At 53.2% G+C, this 19716-nt stretch overlaps 1 protein-coding gene across 1 annotated transcript in view; it reads left to right on the top strand.

Annotated features, from left to right (window-relative positions):
- Window positions 1–19716, top strand: part of KSR2 (kinase suppressor of ras 2) — an 82822-nt gene that overhangs the window by 42235 nt on the left and 20871 nt on the right. The window contains exons 8-14 of the mRNA XM_074159501.1: window positions 1353–1420; window positions 2943–3067; window positions 5623–5791; window positions 9538–9579; window positions 9926–9992; window positions 12060–12108; window positions 12957–13324. Coding sequence (XP_074015602.1) covers window positions 1353–1420; window positions 2943–3067; window positions 5623–5791; window positions 9538–9579; window positions 9926–9992; window positions 12060–12108; window positions 12957–13324 — 888 coding nt within the window. The remainder of the gene's footprint in view (window positions 1–1352; window positions 1421–2942; window positions 3068–5622; window positions 5792–9537; window positions 9580–9925; window positions 9993–12059; window positions 12109–12956; window positions 13325–19716) is intronic.

The following is a 19716-nucleotide window of genomic DNA, read 5'->3' as shown; positions in this document are numbered from 1 at the left end:
CTGCCTGGGGCTGGAGGGATGCTGGGATGCTCCCGCTCTGTGTCCGTTCTGCTGCCTGTAGTTGCTCAGAAAAGAGCAAATAAATTCCCCGGGTGTTAGAAGTTCAGGTGAATGAAGTATTTAGATTCGCTGGCTATGCCGTAGCTACCTGGCCCCAGCGCTGCTTCCCCCAGAAACAGGAAGGGAACGAGCAGGTAAAACAAACAAACAGACCCCAAATCTCCCCCCAAGCCTCGGATACCGAATTAATCTCTGCCTTTCCCTCTAGGAACGGCTTTGTAATAAAAGCTAACACGCTCGGCTCCTGAATTTTCATTACCCAGCTCATTGACTTGTAGCTGCCGTCTTTTTTTTTTTTTTTTTTTTTTTTCCCCCCATCCTTTACCTTTGTTTTTTTAAAATCCTTTTCTCTTCTTTCCCTTTCCCCCTGTGGCTCTCCCCGCTCTGCCGGGGCCGTCGTGGCAGAGCGTGAGCCCGGGACTCGTTTCCATCCCTAATTAAGAGCGAAGGGGAATGTTTCGGGGCGGCGGGAGCCTCCTTATGCCTATATGCATGACCCGGGGGTGAAGCCCTCCGCAGACTCCTGCCCCGGCTCTGCGAAACCAGGCAAAGCTCTGCAGAATATTCAACGTAGCCGTAAATGCTCTCATTATTTTTGTTAAATGTCCTGGTAATAAAGCCAGGAGGGAGGGCACAATGGCAGAGATTCATCGGGAGCCAAAGGGGAGGCCGGGGCAGCCGCTTCCTTCCCCTCTGCTGCCCTTGAATTTAATTAAGCATAAAGCAACGTTAGCGCTGGATGGTGGTTGGGGGGAAAGGACTTTCCCCCCAGTGTGGGTCTCTGCTCCTTTTGTTTCATCCGGAGTTGGAAGAAATGACAATTTTGGGCTTTCTGGGGCTGGCTGGTGGGTGCCTGGTGCCCCGCAGCCGGCAGAGAAAGGGTTTGGGGGTTCCCACGCCCCTCCATCGGGACAGATGGACCCACCATGGCTCTCATTTTCCAAGGGCGTGCAGCCCCTGCCTCCTCCCCACCAACAGCCCTGATGGTCTGGGATGTGCATCCCGCATCACTTCTTATCCCTGTGCCCACTGCCTGGATTTAGGATTCATGGGTCTTCCCGAGGACAAGCCACAGGGATCGGGGAAGGTTTGCCCACGGGTCCCCTCAGGCAGCGAGCGCCCAAGGGTTGTGCACAACCAAGATATTACATTAAGTCACCTTCCTGGGTGGAAAAAGGGTCCCTGGGCTGCAGCGATGCTCCCTGCTCTGAGCCGCATCCCTCCGGCCAGACTGTGATGCTCCGCATCCCCCTCACCCTCCCTTCTCACGTCTTTTCTCTGTCCCCTGCCAGGCTCAAGTGCCACAACAAATGCACCAAAGAGGCCCCTCCGTGTCACCTGCTGATCATCCACCGCGGAGGTAAGGGCCTTTCTTCCCCCTTCTGCCTCCGTGGATGTTGCCGCCAGGTAAAACTTTCAGAAGCCCCCCGGGGCGATTCGGGAGCCCGACCCTCGCTGCCGGCCGGGCCGGCGGGACGAAGGCTCCCGAACCGCTTGGGCGCTCTGTGAAAATTTTACCCACCGTTTTTTCCGCTTGTAGGGAGACGAGCCGTTCGGGGCGAGGCAGATTTGCATTGCAAACCACTTCCACCCACCCTTCCCCTGCCTCCTTTTCTTTTCAGATTCCCCACCGCACGGGGTAAGTGCCACAGGTTTTAGCCTTTTGCTACCGTCGAGAGCTTAGGGCGGACGCGTGGGATCCCGAAACCTCCCGCGGCGCTGTCGGTGCATGGGGGTCCCCGCCGCGGGGACACGGCCGTGCCCCTGAGGATGCTCCTGGTGCTTTGGGAGCTGCCTTTATCCCGCTCTCCTCCGGGGAGAGCCCCGTTCCTCACATCCGCAGAGGAGGGAGAACTTTGCAGCAGGACGACGGGCGCCGCTTCCCACCTCTTTCCTTCCAGATTTTGGCCGAGTGCTCCCCGACAGCCAGAGGACTGTGACCGCCTAAGGGAAACGCTTCCAATTACATTTGCCTTGAATTTTGAGCTCTTAAGGCCGTTATTGTCTATTAAATACCACCAAACCCATGCTCAGCAGTTTAACCGTGGGGAATCACACTGCGCTGGGGGCACCTCGCAAGGCGAGCGGGGCTGCTGTGGCTCCCGGGGGGGGGCAATTTTGCAGCCTCCCCTCCGGCTCCCATGCCCTTGCTTGCAGCAAATGTGGGTGGAAGGGGCAGAAGACCCCCCCCCATCATCCTCTGAGCTGCTACAAACCCAGCATCCCGCGCTGCTGGGGGGACCAGTGTTGGGGTTTATGGCTGCGGTCTGTGATGTTGGAAGAGCCGGAGCTGCCCGCTGTGTGTTTTAGCACGGGAGCATGGAGCATGGCCTCAGCATCAGTGAAATAACCCCCCCCCCCCCAAAAACCTTTTAAACACGTTACCTTGCAGCCAGCCCGTTCCTGAGTCCCCTGGACTGTAGACTGGCTTTCTCCCCCCAAAAAACCCACCCTGCCAAGAGAAGGATGCTCTCAGCCAGCTCCTTCCCCTCGCCCCAAAAAGCTGCGGCGAGGGAGAGGATGGTGCCTCCTCCTGATGCTGGCTGCCCACCGCCAGCTCGCAGGGTGGCTGTGGCGGCTGCTGAGCCTCCCCAGATTGCAGCCCCTCGGCGGGGGGGAAGGGTGCAGTTTGCATCCCACCATGGGGGGCCTAAAGCCTGGGGGTTTGGCTGTAGCCTGGGTGCAGGGGGGAGCCCGAAGGCTGGCTGCTATCCCGGGCCAGGAGCCGAGCAGCTGGAGTTGCCACGGGGAATTGCTTTGGAGAGCGATTCAAAAGCGGTTTGCAAGCGCAGGGTGACCCCACGTGCTCCTTCGAGGCGTTGATGTCTTTCCATCTCTCTCCCCCTCCTCTCCATCCCCCTTTTTCCCTCTCTCCCTTCCTAATCCAGCAAGGTTAGTCCGGACAGAGTCGGTGCCCTGCGACATCAACAACCCCTTGCGGAAACCCCCCAGGTACTCGGACCTGCACGTCAGCCAGACGCTCCCCAAAACCAACAAACTCAACAAGGTGAGATGCCCTACCAGCCCTGAGCACCCCCTTTTGTGCCCACCCCCTTTTGTGCCCACCCCTCTTTATGCCCACCCCTGGCAGAGGGGACCAACCCCCTAAAACATCAGCAGCTTTTGCTGGTTCTTCATGTGCAGCTGCTGCTCTTGCAGGCCAGGGGGCCAAAACCGGTGGCATTTTCAAATGTCACCCAAGTTGGGTCGCTTGAGCCACCCTGTTGGCCTTGGCTCTTCCAGTAGGAATGCTTCTGGCATGAGCTCCTTCCCAGGGCGTGTTCTTTGGGAGCATCAACCCTATTTGCTGGGTGGGAGCACAGTTTGGAGAGTAATTTCTAAAAGAGAGAATTTAAGAGCAAGAGGGACAATGGCCTGACCTTGTGTTTGGGGCAGGAGGGGACCAGTGGGTTGTCCCCGGGATGGAGCATCTCCCAGTCCCTCAGCCATCTGCCAGGACCAAGCCCGTGGGTCTCCAGGCACATCCACCTAGGAGCTGCTTGGGGGCTTAAACTAAAAAAGAATAACCCCATGGACTGGTGCTAATTCAAGGAGCAGAGTGAGGGTGGGTTTGGTGTTGAGGTAGGATGAGCTGAGCTGTGAAGCCCTTGGGTTTCCCGGTGTGTTGCATCCGCCCAGGTTATTTCTTTTAAAATTAAAATGGGCTCAGCACTTTCAAAATCGCCAGTGTCCCACCGGTCCTGCTCCATGGTGGCCTCTCAGTCTCCAGATCTAAGCTGAATTTGGGGTGGTTTGAGGTCTCTGCTACCACCTGAGTCTTCCGTAAATAATGAATTTATTGTTACAAATAAAACAAGCCCAGAACTTGATTGTGTCCCTGGCAAAGCTGGTCAAGCCAGACCTGAGAGTGCACCTGGCTTGCTTGCTTCTGCCCTGCGTTATTAGCAATAAAATGGCAAGGGGTTGTTTTTGATGAAATTTAGAGCCCGTTGCCTTCGGTGGAAAATTTCTCTCAGATGGCAGGAGCTAGCACGGGTCTGCAGGCCCTGCACGGGTGTGCTGGGGTAGGCAGGGTGAGGAGTTTGCGGGCTGGAAGAGCTCAAAGCGAGGAAAACTCTGGGTTTGATGGGGAACGGGTTGTCAAAACCCTGGCTTCCCAAAGCCTGGTAGGACCCCCCAGCTTCTCCCAGACCTCAGCATCTTCTGGCTCTCAGCAAAGGCTGGGTACCGGCCGATGCTCTCCAGGATGCAGATTTTAAACTTAAATCTCTTAGGATATGCAACGATCTGCTCTGTTGCTGTTTTTACGGGGTGGTGCAAATAGCTTTTTGAAGCTGGAGAGCTGCTGCACGTATCCAAAAGAAATAGAGATGTGTTTTCCTTTTTAGTGCCCGTCCTTCCAGTGATTTGTTTCATTTTAGTAGAGGGCACCAGGGAGGTGACTCAGCTCGCTGAGAAAGGCTTTGGGTGTGAAGGGCATCAGCCCCGTTTCTCCTTCTGCCTCTGCCATGCCATTCTTTTCACCTTTCCTAGCTTTTCTCTAATCAGAGCACAAAGCACAATGTGTACGAGTATATATATATATATTCGGCTTTGACCTGAGCACTCCCATTCTGGTGAAAGTTTCCTCTATAAATGTGCTTTATGCAACAGGGTCCCCTTCTTCCTTTGACATTTCTAAAAACATTTCTTTAGAGGTAGGGATACCCTCTTCTCTGTGAATACCATTGAAATCTTATTGTTAGTGGGCTTCAGTGTTGGTTTAAAAAACAATTTACCTATCCAAGGTGGTCGTGTGTGTCAGGATGGTCTATTAAAAATTAATCAATTTGGACAAAAGTACCTGCTGGGGGGAGGCTCGTGTAGATTTTCTAACCTTGGAGGGATCTTGCCATGGGTTCACCTGTCTGGAGGTGGGAGTGCTCAGTTCTGATGAAGGTCAGACCCTGTTGAGTGTCTCCAGGTTGGGCAGGAAGGTCATGACCAAAGTGGGAAATCCTGGCCTCAATTTTCCTTTTCTGATCTAAAATAGCCAGGCAGGTTCTTCTCCCTGTTTGCTCCCAGTGGTCCTTTCTCACCCATTGCAGTGTGTCCCGGAGAGGTGCACTTGAATCTGCCATCCTTGCCTTGATTGGGAAGGGCTGATGAAGGGCAAGGGATGTCTTGGGATGTGTTGGCTGATCCTTCAAATCAGCCCCCTGCTCCCAATGAGGCACTGGGCTTTTGGCTCAAAGGAGGGCAGCAGAAGCTCTCAAGTCATTGTTTTCTCTAAGGACTGAGCCCCAGGGATGTGGCCCCCACCTCTGGTCTTGGTGGCTATGGCTCTCCCAAATGGCCTCCCTCAGTCGTGGAGGGGCTGGCAAAGGAGCCCTTTTTCTGGTGTGAAATGGCCTTGGTGCAAACTGTGAATACAGATGGCTTTGGGAAAGGCCAGGCTGGGGCTCTGGTGGTGTTCTAGGGCTTCTGGAAACAGGGGACTGGGATGGCCTGTGTAGTTCTCACTTGTCACCGGGGGTCCTCTGCACTGGAGCACCTTAGGGCGGCACCATCTGGTTCTGCTCTCAACAGCTTCTCTCTTCTCTCCTTCCCCGTGTCCCACAGGACCACATCCCTGTTCCCTACCAGCCAGACTCCAGCAGCAACCCTTCTTCCACCACCTCCTCCACACCCTCCTCGCCGGCCCCACCGCTGCCGCCCAGCGCGACGCCCCCGTCCCCCCTGCATCCCTCCCCGCAGTGCCCACGCCAGCAGAAGCAGTTCAACTTGCCAGGTACCGTGAGATCCCCACCTCCACATCTCCCCGATGAGAGGGGCTCATGCCCCGGGGTCTCCTCAGGGTAAGGATCTGCTTCAGTTGCTCACCTGCCTAGAGTTACACTGGGATGGGGAAAAGTAGGAAGCAGAAATGAGTAGCAAAGACAGGTTTGGGATAATTCAGGCTGGGAGGGAGCTTGGGAGTCTCTAGTCAAACCTCCTGCTTGAAACAGAGTCAGAGCTTAAGGTCTTGATCCAGTTTGGTCTTGAAAACCTCCAAGGATGGAGCCTCTGCGGGCAACCTGCTGCGCTTGAGGCTATGAAAACCCTTCCACGCATGACTTCTCCATGGCATGTCTCCACTGAATTGGCTCAACAGCAAATGGGAAACAAGGTCTTACGCCTCTACAGGGGTAACTTGGGTTGACTTCCCTGTGCCTTTGGGGTGACGGGCCCCCAACAAGCCTGTTGGCAGCGCATGTGGGGTGACACTGGGGAGTAGCTGATGCTGGGGGTATCTGACATAGCTTATCCCACCAAGTCTTGTCTGGGTACCTGAGACCCATCTGCTCCTGGAGCTCAGTTTTTTCAGGGATGGTGGAAGAAGCAGTTTGGTCACGGTGGCTGCAGGACACAGGAGTTACATCTAAATGTCTGTAAAAGCTTCTCCTGGGCTGAGGATGTGCCGAAACCTGTCCCAGCGCAGCTGCTTTCAGGATGTCCTTGAGGAAGTGTCTCTGCTCCAGGGAAGGTCCCTTCCTGGAGGGGAACAGCTCAGATCTCTCCTGGCAGCATGGAGGGGCTCAACTGTCTGCAACCACCCTCCTGCCTCTCCAGCCGCTCCCAAAAAGGGCCTGGCAATGGGGAGCCACGGCCCTGACCCATCTCTGAGATGCTGGAGCACTCACAGCTGCTTCAGGGCTGGTGACCCTTCAAGCCTCTTTTATGGGCCATCAGCTAGGAGGCTGGGGTCCCTCCTGCATCCCCAAACCCCCAGGGTTAACAAACTTGTCCGGTAGGAAGGAGCGTCAGGACTGCTTCTCTGGAGAAACCAGACAGCACCTTCAGGCTCTGCTGATCCTGCTGTGACGTGGCAATTCCTCCCTTCCATCTTGACAAGCCTTCAGCGAGGAGGAGGAGGAGGAAGAGGGAGGCGAGGAGGGATTTGACTGGCAGGATCCATCGCCACAATATCAAACATTTCCAAAAGCTGGGAAAAAAACCCCAACCACCAACCAAACAACACAGGTCCTCGTGTGCCTGGAGAGGCTGCAGCCAAGTATAAGTCTCACTTGCTGGAGTGTCTGAGGCTCAGGCAAGATGTTGGAGGGGTGTGAGGAAGACAGCGGAGGAGCTGCGAGGAAGCACTGAGCACCCCAAGGAGTCGCCCATCCTTCAAGGAGGGGCTGGGCTCCCTCTGCTGCTCCCCAGGTTGGGATTTTGCCAGCTGCAGCCCTCAAGCAGGTGCTTGGGAGGATAGTCCACAGCGTCGGTTTCCATGCTGGTATAAACAAGATCATGGTGGTCCACGCAGAGATGAAGCATCCTGGTGTCTCAGCAGTGCGATAGCCCCGCTCACAGCAATTAACAGTCCCAAACCACCTGTTGGGAAAGCCCTGGCCCCTGCCTGGATCTGGGCGGAAGGGACAGAGGATCCAGCATTTGGTGACCCCATCACAGAATCATAGAATATCCTACACTAGAAGGGACCTTTCAGATCATCGAGTCCAACCATCAACTTGACACTGACAAAAACCATATCATGTGCCACTGCTGGAGCAGAGACCTCCCTGAAGGTCTTTTGAGATGTTATTTCATGTTGTTTAAAGCTGTGTCGTGGTTTCGGCCGAATTTACCGAAACCAGACTGACAGATGGCCCTTCCCCCCCACGTCCCCCCTCCCCCTCCAAAAGAGAGAGAGAGGAGGAGAAAGAGATAAGAAGATTCAGAAGTTTAGAATGAACTAAACTACTTTAATGAAGAATTAATATTAAAATAAAAATAAAGAAGAAAATAATGAAATAGATACAATATATACAAAACCGTATCGAGCTCCCAGGATGACAGTCACGTCACCGGCAGGCACTGGGGAAGTCCCAGACTGGACTCAGCAACGGATGGGAACTGGATTCCGGCTCTGGAGTCAGGAACACACGGATGGGGATCAAAGGCAGATGAACAGACAGAGTCCTCTCTGGACGTCGGCCATCGCAGGAAGGGGCTGACCCTTTGATCCCTCAGCTTTTATACTGAGCGTGGGGCAGATGGGATGGGATACCCCAGTTGGTCAGGTTTGGGTCACCTCTCCTGTCCACTCCTCCCCACCGATGTGACCCCTCTACGTTTTTTCCGTTTCTGACCCTCTAAGGGGGCAAATAACGAAATGGGCTGCCCTTGGTTGTTACAGCAATAAGGATAAGCAAGGGCCTCCCTGCACACCGTTCCTTGGCACGGGGCACAAACATTGGGCTGATCATTCTGAGAACGAGCAGTTTTCTCCACAATCTGCCGTTCATTTCAGAGAGTTAGAAGACACCTGGCTAGGATGTAAAGTTGCGGAACAGAAAATTGGTTTGGTTTTACTTCAAACTGGGACAAGCAGAAACCACAGAAGTCACCCCCACAGTGGGCAGCAGCATCTTCTTATGGGGACCTGGACATCCTGTCACTGCCACCACGGCTGAGCCAGCGCAGGGAGCCTCTGGCATGCTTGCCTGGCTGGCAGGGATGGAGCAGGGCAGGATCAGACCTGGCAGCTCGGTGGGGGGTGGTTGCTCCCTCCTTTCATGCCCATGATGAGCAGAGCCCTGCGGCGAAGGAGCCGGTCTGATACAAAGCAGGACTTACTGTCCTTTCATCTTCCTGTGCGGGAAGTTCTCCATGGTTCATCTCATCATGATGGTCATCTTGGGGATTAGGATTTGAGTTTGGAAACTGCAACATGGTGACCTTTTTCAGCCAGAATTACCTTCAAGTCTCCTTTGATCTTGACTCAGGGGTCCTCAGGTCCTGCTGCAGAGCTGAGGTCGATCTTTGGGGTCTCGAAGCTGGAGAAGAAAAGCTGAGGGATGGTCTTTGGGGTCTTAAAGCTTAAGGAGAAAGTGCCTTCTGAACTGGTGCCAACCTCTGGTGGCCTCAGCAGCTTTGTTTTGCTTCATACCCATGACCTGCCTGCCTGCATGAGCCAAACCAGCCGATGGAGGGTACCACCACCCAGAGTCCTTCTGCAGCGCTGGCTTTGGGCAGTGACTCCTGGGGCTGCCAAGAGCCACTGGCTCCTTTCAGTGCACCGGGAGGCAGGCAGGGAGCCCAGGAAGGACACATCTCTGAAGCATGGCAGAAATGCACAGTTAGATGGGCTGGATTGGGCAAAAATGGGCAGCAGCTGCAAATCCATTGATCGGTGTCTCCATGATGCCGAGCCCCTGAGCTTTTGCTGGCAACCAGGTGTCCAAATCCCACTGGCGGCTTTGCGGATGACATCAACACTCTCCAAATGGTATAGAGCAGTAGCTGATGGTGGCAAAAATTAAGTTATAATCCAGCCAGATTGTTAGGGGGCTAAGATCTTAAATTTTTGGCCTGGGCCCCCTATATGACATCCTAGGTGGCATCCTCCAGAGAGAAGGAGGTAGGAGAGGTTCGGGTCATGGAAGGGGGGACCAAGACCTGGGGCTGGCATCTCATGGTGCAGAATTGGGTGCAGGTTCCAGCGTCTGGCTCTGCAGATCGGTGTTTAACCCCCTCTTTTCTCTTTTCCAGCTTCCCATTACTACAAGTACAAGCAGCAGTTCATTTTCCCCGGTAAGTCTCTCCTGTAACGCGGGGTGCTGAGATATCCTTCAGGGGAGGGGGTGCATGGCTGGCTCTCCCCACCTCTGGATTTGTGCAGGGGGGTTGTGCTGGGATGGGATTTCTCCCTAAAACCAGTATATTGTTGCAGGACTGTGCACTACTAAGAGGCTACAGGGCTGGGTGGCCCTAAATTATACCCAGCTGTAGCTCAGGGTGTAACTAAATTGGACCTGGATGTAACTAAATGGGATGAGGAGGGATGTTCAGTGGGATGAAGCTCCCCTGGGTGCCCCTGGCACTGGAAGGGGCTCCTGGTGCCTCCCAGCCCACTCTCACTCCACTCTCTTCTCCCCAGACGTGGTGCCCGAGACGCCGACCCGAGCCCCGCAGGTGATCCTCCACCCCGTCAACTCCAACCCCATGTGAGTCGTCCTCTTCTTCTTCCTCCTCCCGGCTAGCATCATCTTCCCCTCCCCAGGCAGCACATCCCCTGCACCCCACCTCCTCTGGGCACCCATGGGTGCTCCCCTGGCTTTGCAGGACCAGTCTGGGGCTCAGGGGATGCCTTTTGGGCAGGTTGGGGTGGATGGTCGGGGTGACACCACCCCCCCCCCAGGTGCTCCTGCTGCCCTAACCCAGCTCATGGCTCTGGCTCGTCTCTCGGGGAGGAGAAAGGTTGAAAGGAGAGGGCAGGAGAGTGATTTATAACCCTCAGTAATGCCCAGCACTTCGCCATCGGAAAATAAAATGACATTCAGAAGAAGTCAAAGCCCAAGTGATTAATCTCTTACTAAATTACAAGCAGAGAACCAGGATCTTTGAGACAGTTTTAATAAAGGTGGTTCTTGCAGCCCCACCTGTAATATTTTCAAGGCCAATAAACTTTGCACTGAAATTAGTTTTGAAATGCAGTATCTAATTGGCCTTGGGACCGGCTCTCCCCGGCAGGTTGGGTCTGAGCTGCCCTGCCAAATCTGGGGTTCACCAAGGTCCTCCTGCCTGCGCCCCCCCAGCAGTGACATTACATTTCAGGGTTGCTCGCCGAGCTTTTTTTTTTTTTTTTTATAAATGCCATTTTTGAAGGATTTTACAAACCAGGAATTTAACAGATGGGGGCTTGCCCTGGGATGCGATGTGCTTTGTGTCTGGCTCACCCACGCTCTCCAAACTCCATCGGCAAATGCCGGGGGGTCCGGCGGATCTGGGGGTGGCGATGGGAGGGACAGGGACAGAGCTGCTGTCCCCACCAGTGGCTGACGGCTGGGAAATTAATGGCAAAGTGGTGAAGTCAAAGCCTTTTATATTTATTTTTTTCCTTCCCTGCCTAAAGCAAGGTATCGGGGGTAGGGCTGGCTGGCTCCCGTGGGAAAACAGCTTTCAATATGCAAAAAATCTGTGATTCTCCTCTTGCTTGCCCCACTGGAAGTGGCCCGCGGGAGCCGCTGAGGTTGCCCCGGGCTCGGCTGGGTTAAACAGCAGGCTCCGCTTCGGATCCTCAGGAGACAGGAATCCGTGCCTGGGTTAAAGAGCAGGCAGGAGGAGACGGCTGCTCCTGCATCGTGATGGGCAGCAGAAGCCGTCTGTGTCCACCTGGGCTTTCCATGATGCTTAAAATATCAGGGTCGGCTCCTTTTGTATATGGTCTCATGTCTCCCCTTGATTTGTAGCTCTTTAGTGGCCATTGAATGGGACAGGAAGCATGGGACCACAGCGTCTGAGCAGCCTGGGGAGTGTTATGCCTCTCCTGTCATCCTTGCTGTCTCTGGGAGACGATGCTGTTATTTCTGTTATTGATAATAGTAACTTATAATACATTTACATCATGCTCAAAGCCACCCAAGTTGCTCCAGCAGATCTTCCCCACGGAATTTCCCAAATTCTCTATTAATTATCAGGTGCAGGGAAACCCTGGTCATGGACCTGGTGGTGGGAGGTGCTGTGTAAATGGAGAAGAAAAAGGGGAGTTCCTGGTGCAGGGAGGTGGGAAATTAGACAAATGTGGGTGCTCTTACTGCAGAGAGGGTCTTTGAAACCTCCACTTCTCCAAAATAATTGAAAAACATGATTTCTTCTCTGTCCCTTGCTCTGGGTGAGCTGGGGGTGACACCTCCCAGGGCGCATGGCGATGGGGCATCCTCCGCACCATGCACTTTGGGCGATGGGGTGGAGATCTGCTTGTGTGCTCCCACACCGCCAAATCCATCCTGGAACTTCACACATCCAATGTTAATGAATGCATTAATTAATATTGCTCATCCTTGCTATTCTCCCCCCTCCCGTGTGAGCACCCAGGGCTGTCCTTGGGGGTGGAGGCAGCCAGGTGGGAAGGGGTTTTTCTCCCAAATTAGCAATGAGCCTGGTACTTCTCTTCCCCAATCCCTTTAGTCCTGGTGCAGAGCGATGCTGTGGAATGCAGGACTCGATGCCCGTGCGCGCTCCCCACCTAACTGTGTTTTTACCCGGCGGTAATTCAGTAATTCTTTTAACAGCCTGGAAGGAAACCCATTGCTTCAAATTGAAGTGGAGCCCACCTCAGAGGTGAGACGGCTGGACTCGCTCCTCTGCTTAATGAGCCTTTATTTTATATATATCTCGGGGCACATTTCACAGGAACAAGCTAAGTTTAGCATCTGTGCAGTGAAATTGCCGATAATTGAATTAACGGCCAGGCCTGATCCTGCCCAGGCATCCGTGTCCCCACCCCATGAAGAAGGGACCCTGCTGGGCTTCGTGTCTGCCCTCAAGTTTATAACTCAATGAGTTTTTCTGAGATGCATTAGAAATGTGGTGGAGAGGAAGGGGTGGAGGGTGAGGACGGGGATGTAGCTTCTAATCCTGTAGAAAGCATATACAGAACATCAAGGGAAAAGCCAGACCCATCCCGGGGAGTGGGGGGGCTGCAAACTAGGGGGTGCTGGGTTGGGAGAAGTTGGTATTAGTGGAGTACAGCTCAGCAGCGGTAGGATGAAACACTGCTTTCAGGCAAATTAATTAAATGCTCTGGTGTGTCACACCCTTGTGTTTAAGGTCCCACCCCTGGAGGGGTTCAAGGCCAGGTTGGACGGGGCTTAGAGCAACCTGGTCTGGTGGGAGGTGTCCCTGCCCAGGGCAGGGGGATGGGACTGGGTGGTCTTTAAGGTCTCTTCCAACCCAAACCATTCCATGATTAACCCTGGGATAAATAAATGCCTCCCTGCAAAATCAGGGTTTCTGTAGGCTTTACGTAAAACGCAGCTGCCCCGTTGCCTTTGGGAGATACCTGCCCAGTTTCTCTGGGTCTGAGCGAGCAGTAGGTGCATTAGTGGGGTTTTGTCCATGTTCTCTTCCTTGGCCAGACTTTCCCCGCCCTGTTTCACAGCTCTCACCTCCCTTTGCCCCCTCCACAGAACGAGGAAGGCATGGAGGAGGTGCAGGAGTCCGAGGATGACTTTGAGGAGATGAACCTCTCGCTCCTCTCTGCGCGCAACTTTCCCCGCAAGGCCAGCCAGACCAGTATCTTCCTCCAGGAGTGGGACATCCCCTTTGAGCAGCTCGAGATCGGCGAGCTCATCGGCAAGGGCCGCTTCGGGCAGGTCTTTCACGGGCGCTGGCATGGGGAGGTGGCCATCCGCCTCATCGACATCGAGCGGGACAACGAGGACCAGCTGAAGGCCTTCAAGAGGGAGGTGATGGCTTACCGTCAGACCCGGCACGAGAACGTGGTGCTCTTCATGGGTGCTTGCATGAGCCCTCCCCACCTCGCCATCATCACCAGGTAATCTCCGATGCCTTGTGCTCAGCCAGAAAAATTTTTTTCTTTCCAAAACACCTTCCTGGAGTCAAATGTTACTGGGAAGAAAGGTTGGCCATGCCTCCCTGCCCTAGAAAAGGGATGTTCTTCATCTGCTGTGGAGGGTTTTATACTGATGAAGAGCTCTGTGGTCTTCAGCCCACTCGTTCCTCTCCTATGGGGAAAGGCTGAGAGAGTTGGGGGTGTTCATCCTGAAGAACAGAAAGCTCCAGGGAGACCTTAGAGCCCCTTCCAGTCCCTAAAGGGGCTTAAAGGAAAGATGGGGACAGACTTTTTAGCAGGGCCTGTTGTGATAGGATGAGGGGTAATGGCTTTAAACTCAAAGAGCGTAGATTTATACTAGATCTAAGGAAGAAATTTTTTATGCTGAGGGTGGTGAAACCCTGGCCCAGGTTGCCCAGAGAGATGGTGGATGCCTCATCCCTTGAAGGATTCCAGGTCAGGTTGGACAGGGCTCTGAGCAACCTGGTCTGGTTGAAGATGTCCCTGCCCATGGCAGGGGGCTTGGACTAGATGGCCTTTAAAGGTTCCCTTCCAAACCAAACCATTCTATAATTCTATGCTGTGATTTATGCTGCGAAACAGACAGAAAACCCATGGAAGTGAGTCCAGGCAGATTCATCTCCTGTAGAAGTGGAGCTTGAGACAGGAATGATTTGTTTTAACCAGGAGGGATATAACCTGGCGGGATCAACAGCTTCTGTTCTGGTTTTGGTTTGAGGGTTTTTATATATTTATTTATTTTTGCATGGTGCCCTGGTCAGGTCCCTGGATGGGTGATGGCGTCTGGACCCTGCTTGAGCACTGCCACAGCGTGGAAGAGCCTCTAATTGCGTAAAGCAGCTGGCCACGTGCAGGCACCAGGTTTCATAAATACCTTGGTGCTGTGAAAACAGTTCGAGTGTGTGAAGGCTCAGCAGGATGCAGGTGTTAGGTCCAATGGTCTGTGAAATGGCCAGAAGGGCAGCAGAGGTGGGAGAACTGGCTGTGGGCAAGGAGAGCTGGTGCTCCAGGCGTCCAGAGCCTGTCCGTGGGTGTCTCCTCACTCCCGAGGAGGTGGGATACCTTGCGAGATAAGTCACGGTCTCCTGGAGCGTTTCCTCCCTTTCCCAAAGCTCTTGTCTCTATTACACCCAAAATTGGGGGTGAGACTGTAGCCTACTTTGGGATGGGGCCAGAGGAGGGAGACTGGGGCCTTGAAGAGCTGCTGGTGATGCTCGGGGACATGGCAGCAGGGTGTGGGGATGAGACTGCTGGAGGAGACTTCTTGCAGCTGGTGGGGAAATGAGCAGGGATTTGGGGGTCTCCCAAACCATCTCAAACAGCTCCAGAGCTGCCTTGGTCTCAAGGAATTGCCATGTACCCGCTGTCGCCCATGTGCCTGGTGGGAAACACAGCACTGAGCATCCCGGCACGCTCCTTGCATGGGTGGGCAATCACAAAATCCTGACTGGCCTCGAGGTGGGGAGGCTGCAGCCGTTCCCAGAGCGGCTCTCGTCATGTGAAATACGTTTATTTTTGAATATTCAGTAATTTCCCTCTCCACTAGACCATGTATTCAGCCGCGGGTCTTGATGTGGTGCCGCTTTGCATCCCGCCACGCGTTACCTTCTCTTGCAGAAATTTCCCCAAGGTGAGGTTGAATTTCCAGCCTCCTCCTGGCAGGGTTTCAAAGAGCCTGTGCTGAAATGGCAACGCTTCTGACAGCCATTAACGGTGAAATATTGCACCTTCCCTTCCTAATGTCCCCTCAAAAGTGGCACCTCCCAGCCACCCGGTCCCAACTGGGCTGGTTCTATGGGTGTCGGGGTGGGGGCTTTCCTTTGCTCCCCCTCTTGCTCAATAGCAAAGGATTTCAACCCAAATTTGTGGCTCCTTATGCCATCGCTTGCTCCCTGCCCCGGTGGGTTCATGGGCAGCATTTGGCTTGGGGGTTGCACCCTCTGGAGCCGGGGTGACTCCAAACCAGGGCTGGCTCTCTCCAGCTGGGGACTGGAAAAAACTAAACTTTTTATTTTAGACCAAAAACCGGTCATCTGGAAAAATCCAGAAGCGTTTCAGATCTCCATCTATTAGCTAGCTTCGGGTCAAAAGCTTTTCGAAAAGTGTGCAAACACGGGTATTGATCGATGCATCAGAAACCCCATCCATGTATTACACCAGGCAGGAAAACGCAGCTTCTCTGTCCTGCTCCGTGATCCCTTCGCAGCCACTATTTGCTCAGCTTTCCAATCCTATTCACTAGCAAAACCTGGGCAATATATTCTAATTTTTTATTTAATTTTTTTTTTTAGCTCCAAAGTGTTTTCTATTCTAATGCCTCTTTATATAAAACCATAAAGGTGCCATTTTTGACAGTTTGACACAGTAAATATGCGCGCTGCAGTAGCTTGATGCATTAATATGAGGTCTGGGGAGCGCGCTGCTCGCTTTGCTTTCCTTCCCAGCTGCACTTGGTCCCTTTTTTAAGGTCAAAGTACAGTTTTATTGGATTGCCCTAAATATAACCCGTGCTCAGAACATCTCTGAGCGTTCCCTGCTCTTTGCCTACAACCGGCGACCCGCTTTTAACTGTATTCTTTGAAGGCAGAATCAACATCATGATAGTTTTTCAATTGCAACTGGAAACTTGTTTGGATTCCTCCTGTTGGGGTTTCTGGGGCGTGACCAGCTTGTGGCTGGTGCTGGTGGTGGGCTGGCCACAAGGATGCAGGAGAACCCAGGGGGATGCTGGAAGGGGGCTCAGGGAATTTTTGGGAAGCCCAGGACTGCATGTGTGCACAACCCTTAGCCCTAAGGTCATTTCCAGACACAAATTATTCCCCTTTGAGGCTTCCCAAGGGGCTCTGTCCTGCTGGTGCTTCCCCAGGAGGCAGCTCTGGGGCTCTCGGGGCAAAGCATCCCATGCATTTCCCAGGGCGACAGCTCAGGGATGCTCCCTTGCCCTTATGCCTCCAGTCCTTGTCTGGTCTATCCTTGGTTGAACATTTTTGGGGGCTTCTCAGGACATCTCTGATCATCTCCTGTGGGGAAAAGCCTTCTTGCCAGGTGGAGGTCTCCATCCCATGTGTGTTTCCTCCTCTGGCCCTGCTTCTTGGAATAGGCAGGGCTTTCCTAAGGGATATGACACCCCTGGGGACTCTTCTGCCACTGCGCAGCTTCCCAAGCTGCTGCTTGGGAATCATAGGGAATGAGTCTGGGAAGAGGACAATGTGGTGTGAGCTGGACGGGGAATGGTCAAGGATACTGGGAATGGTGGAGGATACTGGGAATGGTCCAGGATGTGGCACTGGGGGAAGAGGGAGGCTGGTGACCCCATGCAGAGAAAACATCACTCTTCAAACAGGATTTTTCTGGAGGAACTCAAGTTTTCCATGTGGATTTATGGGAATAGCATTAAAGAAGGCTTTGGTTGGAGCAGGGGAAAATCAGTCCCAGGTGTCTGATGGGGCCAGTTACAGATACAGACCCAGTATGTCTGAATTTCCTCACCCACTCCTCCCCTCACACATCCCTGGGGCTGAACTGGCTGTGTGCAGAAGAGGCCCCTTTTCTTCTGGGTGCCCAGCGGTCGTTGCTCAAGGACACTTTTTCCACTCGAAAAGAGCAACTTCTTGTAGCTGTTAAAGAAATCTCCCTTTTCCTGCTGGCAGGCTGGAAGCAGCTGCCCGTCCCTGGAAGGGGCTTTACCATGCCGTGCCGCCCGGCGCTGCCGGAGAGGGGTTATTTATAGATGAGTTTATTTTTACTTTTCCACATCCCTATGTTTTCCTTCCTGCTCGCTTGTGTTGCTCAAGGATGCTCTCATTAGCAGAAAGAATTCTCCCCTTCCAAATACAGGGGCAAAAGCTGGGAGGGGAAACTGAGGCTTGCCGTCAGCGTGATGCTCTTGGTTAATGCTCTGATTTTCTTTGCGTTAACCATTGGTCTGGCCACAAAATTGGGAACACCATTGCTACATCCCCAGCAGCGTGGCCAGCAGGGCAAGTGGGGGGGGTCGAATTCTGCCCCTCTGCTCTGGGGAGACACCCCCCCCAGTGCTGCCTCCAGCTCTGGGGCCATCAACAGCAGAAGGACATGGAGCTGTTGGAGCAGGACCAGAGGAGGCCACAGAGATGCTGGGAGGGCTGGAGCCCCTCTGCTGTGAGGACAGGCTGAGAGAGTTGGGGGGGTTCAGCCTGGAGAAGAGAAGGCTCCGGGGAGACCTTATTGTGGGCTTTTAGTACAATGGGGGCTTATAAGAAAGGTGAAGACAGGCTTTTTAGCGGAGCCTGATGCAATAGGACAAGAGATAATGACTTGAAACTCAAAGATGGTAGATTTAGACTAGATAGAAGGAAGAAATTATTGTCACTGAGGGTGGTGAAACCCTGGCCCAGGTTGCCCAGAGAGGTGGTGAATGCCTAGAGATGGTGGTGGAACCCTGGAGGGGTTCAAGGCCAGGTTGGATGGGGCTCTGAGCAACCAGAAGAAGTCCCAGGGAGTTTGGGACTAGATGACCTTTAAAGGTTTCTTCCAACCCAAACTATTCTATGATTGTTGAGTTTTCTCTTAATGCTACCATCTGGGTCGGAAAGGAAGAAATTTTCAGCATCTTTTGGCAATGGGAGGTGGTGACTCCAAAGAGCGCTTCCATCAGAGCCACTAATAGATTTTCTCTTGGGTAATGAGCGGTGGGGACAGTTAACATTCATCTTAATTAGTCTTGAGCAAGAGCGAATGTGAACCTCGGCGCTTTGAGCGCTGCATAATGGATAGCACGACATGGCATCAAAGTCCTCGGCCCAGTGGAAATGTGAAAGGACTGAAAAAAAAGTCATTTGTGCGGCATACAGGCAAATGACAAGTTGTTTTTGCTGTCATTGAATGAGACAAAGCCCAGCCTGGGTAAGCTCACGTCAGCTCCTCGGAACTCCTTGTCCCAGCCCCCGTCGGTGGCAGCGTGGGGAGGGGAGGTAAAGCCTCAACCACCCAGGAGGTCCTTCAAAGGTTAAAGTCTAACAGTTTTCTAATGTTTTTAAAATGGCTCAAGCCACCCACGAAGGTAACGGATTGCAGAAACTACCGGGTTTTAGGATTCTGGGTGTTCTTCCTGGGGAAATTAAAAAAAATAAAAGGGAGGTGTGTGGAATTTTAATGCTTCTTGATCCTTCCTAAGGTTCCTGGATCTCGTCAAGTCTGAGGTGGAGGGATCAGCATGCTGGGTGCAGCTTTCTGCGGGGCACCAAGGACTCTTGTTGGGTGGGAATGTTGTTGGCAAGAAGGGAGCGAGGTGAGGAGGTCTGAAAAGCTGGGGAGAGAAGGTTTGAGCTGGAGTTTGAGCTTTGAGCTCCCGGGCTTTGAGCTCCTGCTGAATCGCGTGGGGGATTTGGTGCAGCTTTTCTAAGAAGATTACTTGGGTTTTAGTGAAAAGCTCAAACGTGGCACTAGGAGCCCATGCAAAGAGCCTGGGGTTTGCACTCTGAGATGCTTCTGGCTGGGTTTTCGCCCCTTTCTCATCACAGTGTGATGCCAAAGCAACTCTGGCATCACACTGCAGATGTACAGGGTGCAACCAGGAGCCAACTCGATGGCTGCTGCCCGTCCCACCCGGGGCCACGTGGCCGTGATTTATGGCCCTGCCGTGATGCATTGGGAAGACCAAGGAGAACATTGAAGAACATTAGGAATTAAACTTGACCATGGCAGGACTATATAAAGAGAATTAATTTGTCAAAGGTGCCCTTCAAGCAGAGGAACTTGGAATATTTTTGCCGGAGAGGGAGGGTCTCCCAAACCCTTCCCTGGAGCTGGTGGTTAGTGGTGGGGAGCTGAGTGTTGAGAAGGAACGTAAACCCAGGCTCTCTTCTCGTGTGAGATACCAAAGATGAAAACAGAGTTTTCAAGCAATTCAAACGAAGTAAATAGGCTTTAATAACAGGGAACACGTTACCTGCCATGATTTAATGGGGAAGGTGTGAGAGCGAGGGATAGGAAGAATATCCGAGATGCTACGGCTGGATTTTACAGGACCACTTTCTTGCGCCACATGGGCTAAATGTTGGGGGTTTATTTTGATTTTATAATTTATGTCTATGCTGGCTTTTGGCAATGTCTAATGCTCGGCTCTGCTGCTGGGAGGAACAAGCCTGATTCCTGGCAGGGGATCCTCTCCCATCCCCGGACCCCCTTCCCTGCGGGCACGGGGACCCCTGGACAAAGCTGGGCTTTAAATGCTCGGCTCTTCCAAGCTTCTCCTCATGCCAAACCTCCTGACATTTACAGCGTCCCGGCTCAGCTGTGAAGGATTTGGGGCTTGTATATCTTAATGCTTAGGGAGCTGGGGGCCAGGCGGATATTTAATATGATTTGAAGGA

Source organism: Numenius arquata, chromosome 16, assembly GCF_964106895.1.
Source record: "Numenius arquata chromosome 16, bNumArq3.hap1.1, whole genome shotgun sequence".
Lineage (NCBI taxonomy): Eukaryota > Metazoa > Chordata > Aves > Charadriiformes > Scolopacidae > Numenius > Numenius arquata.
This window is presented reverse-complemented; position numbering and strand designations above follow the sequence as displayed.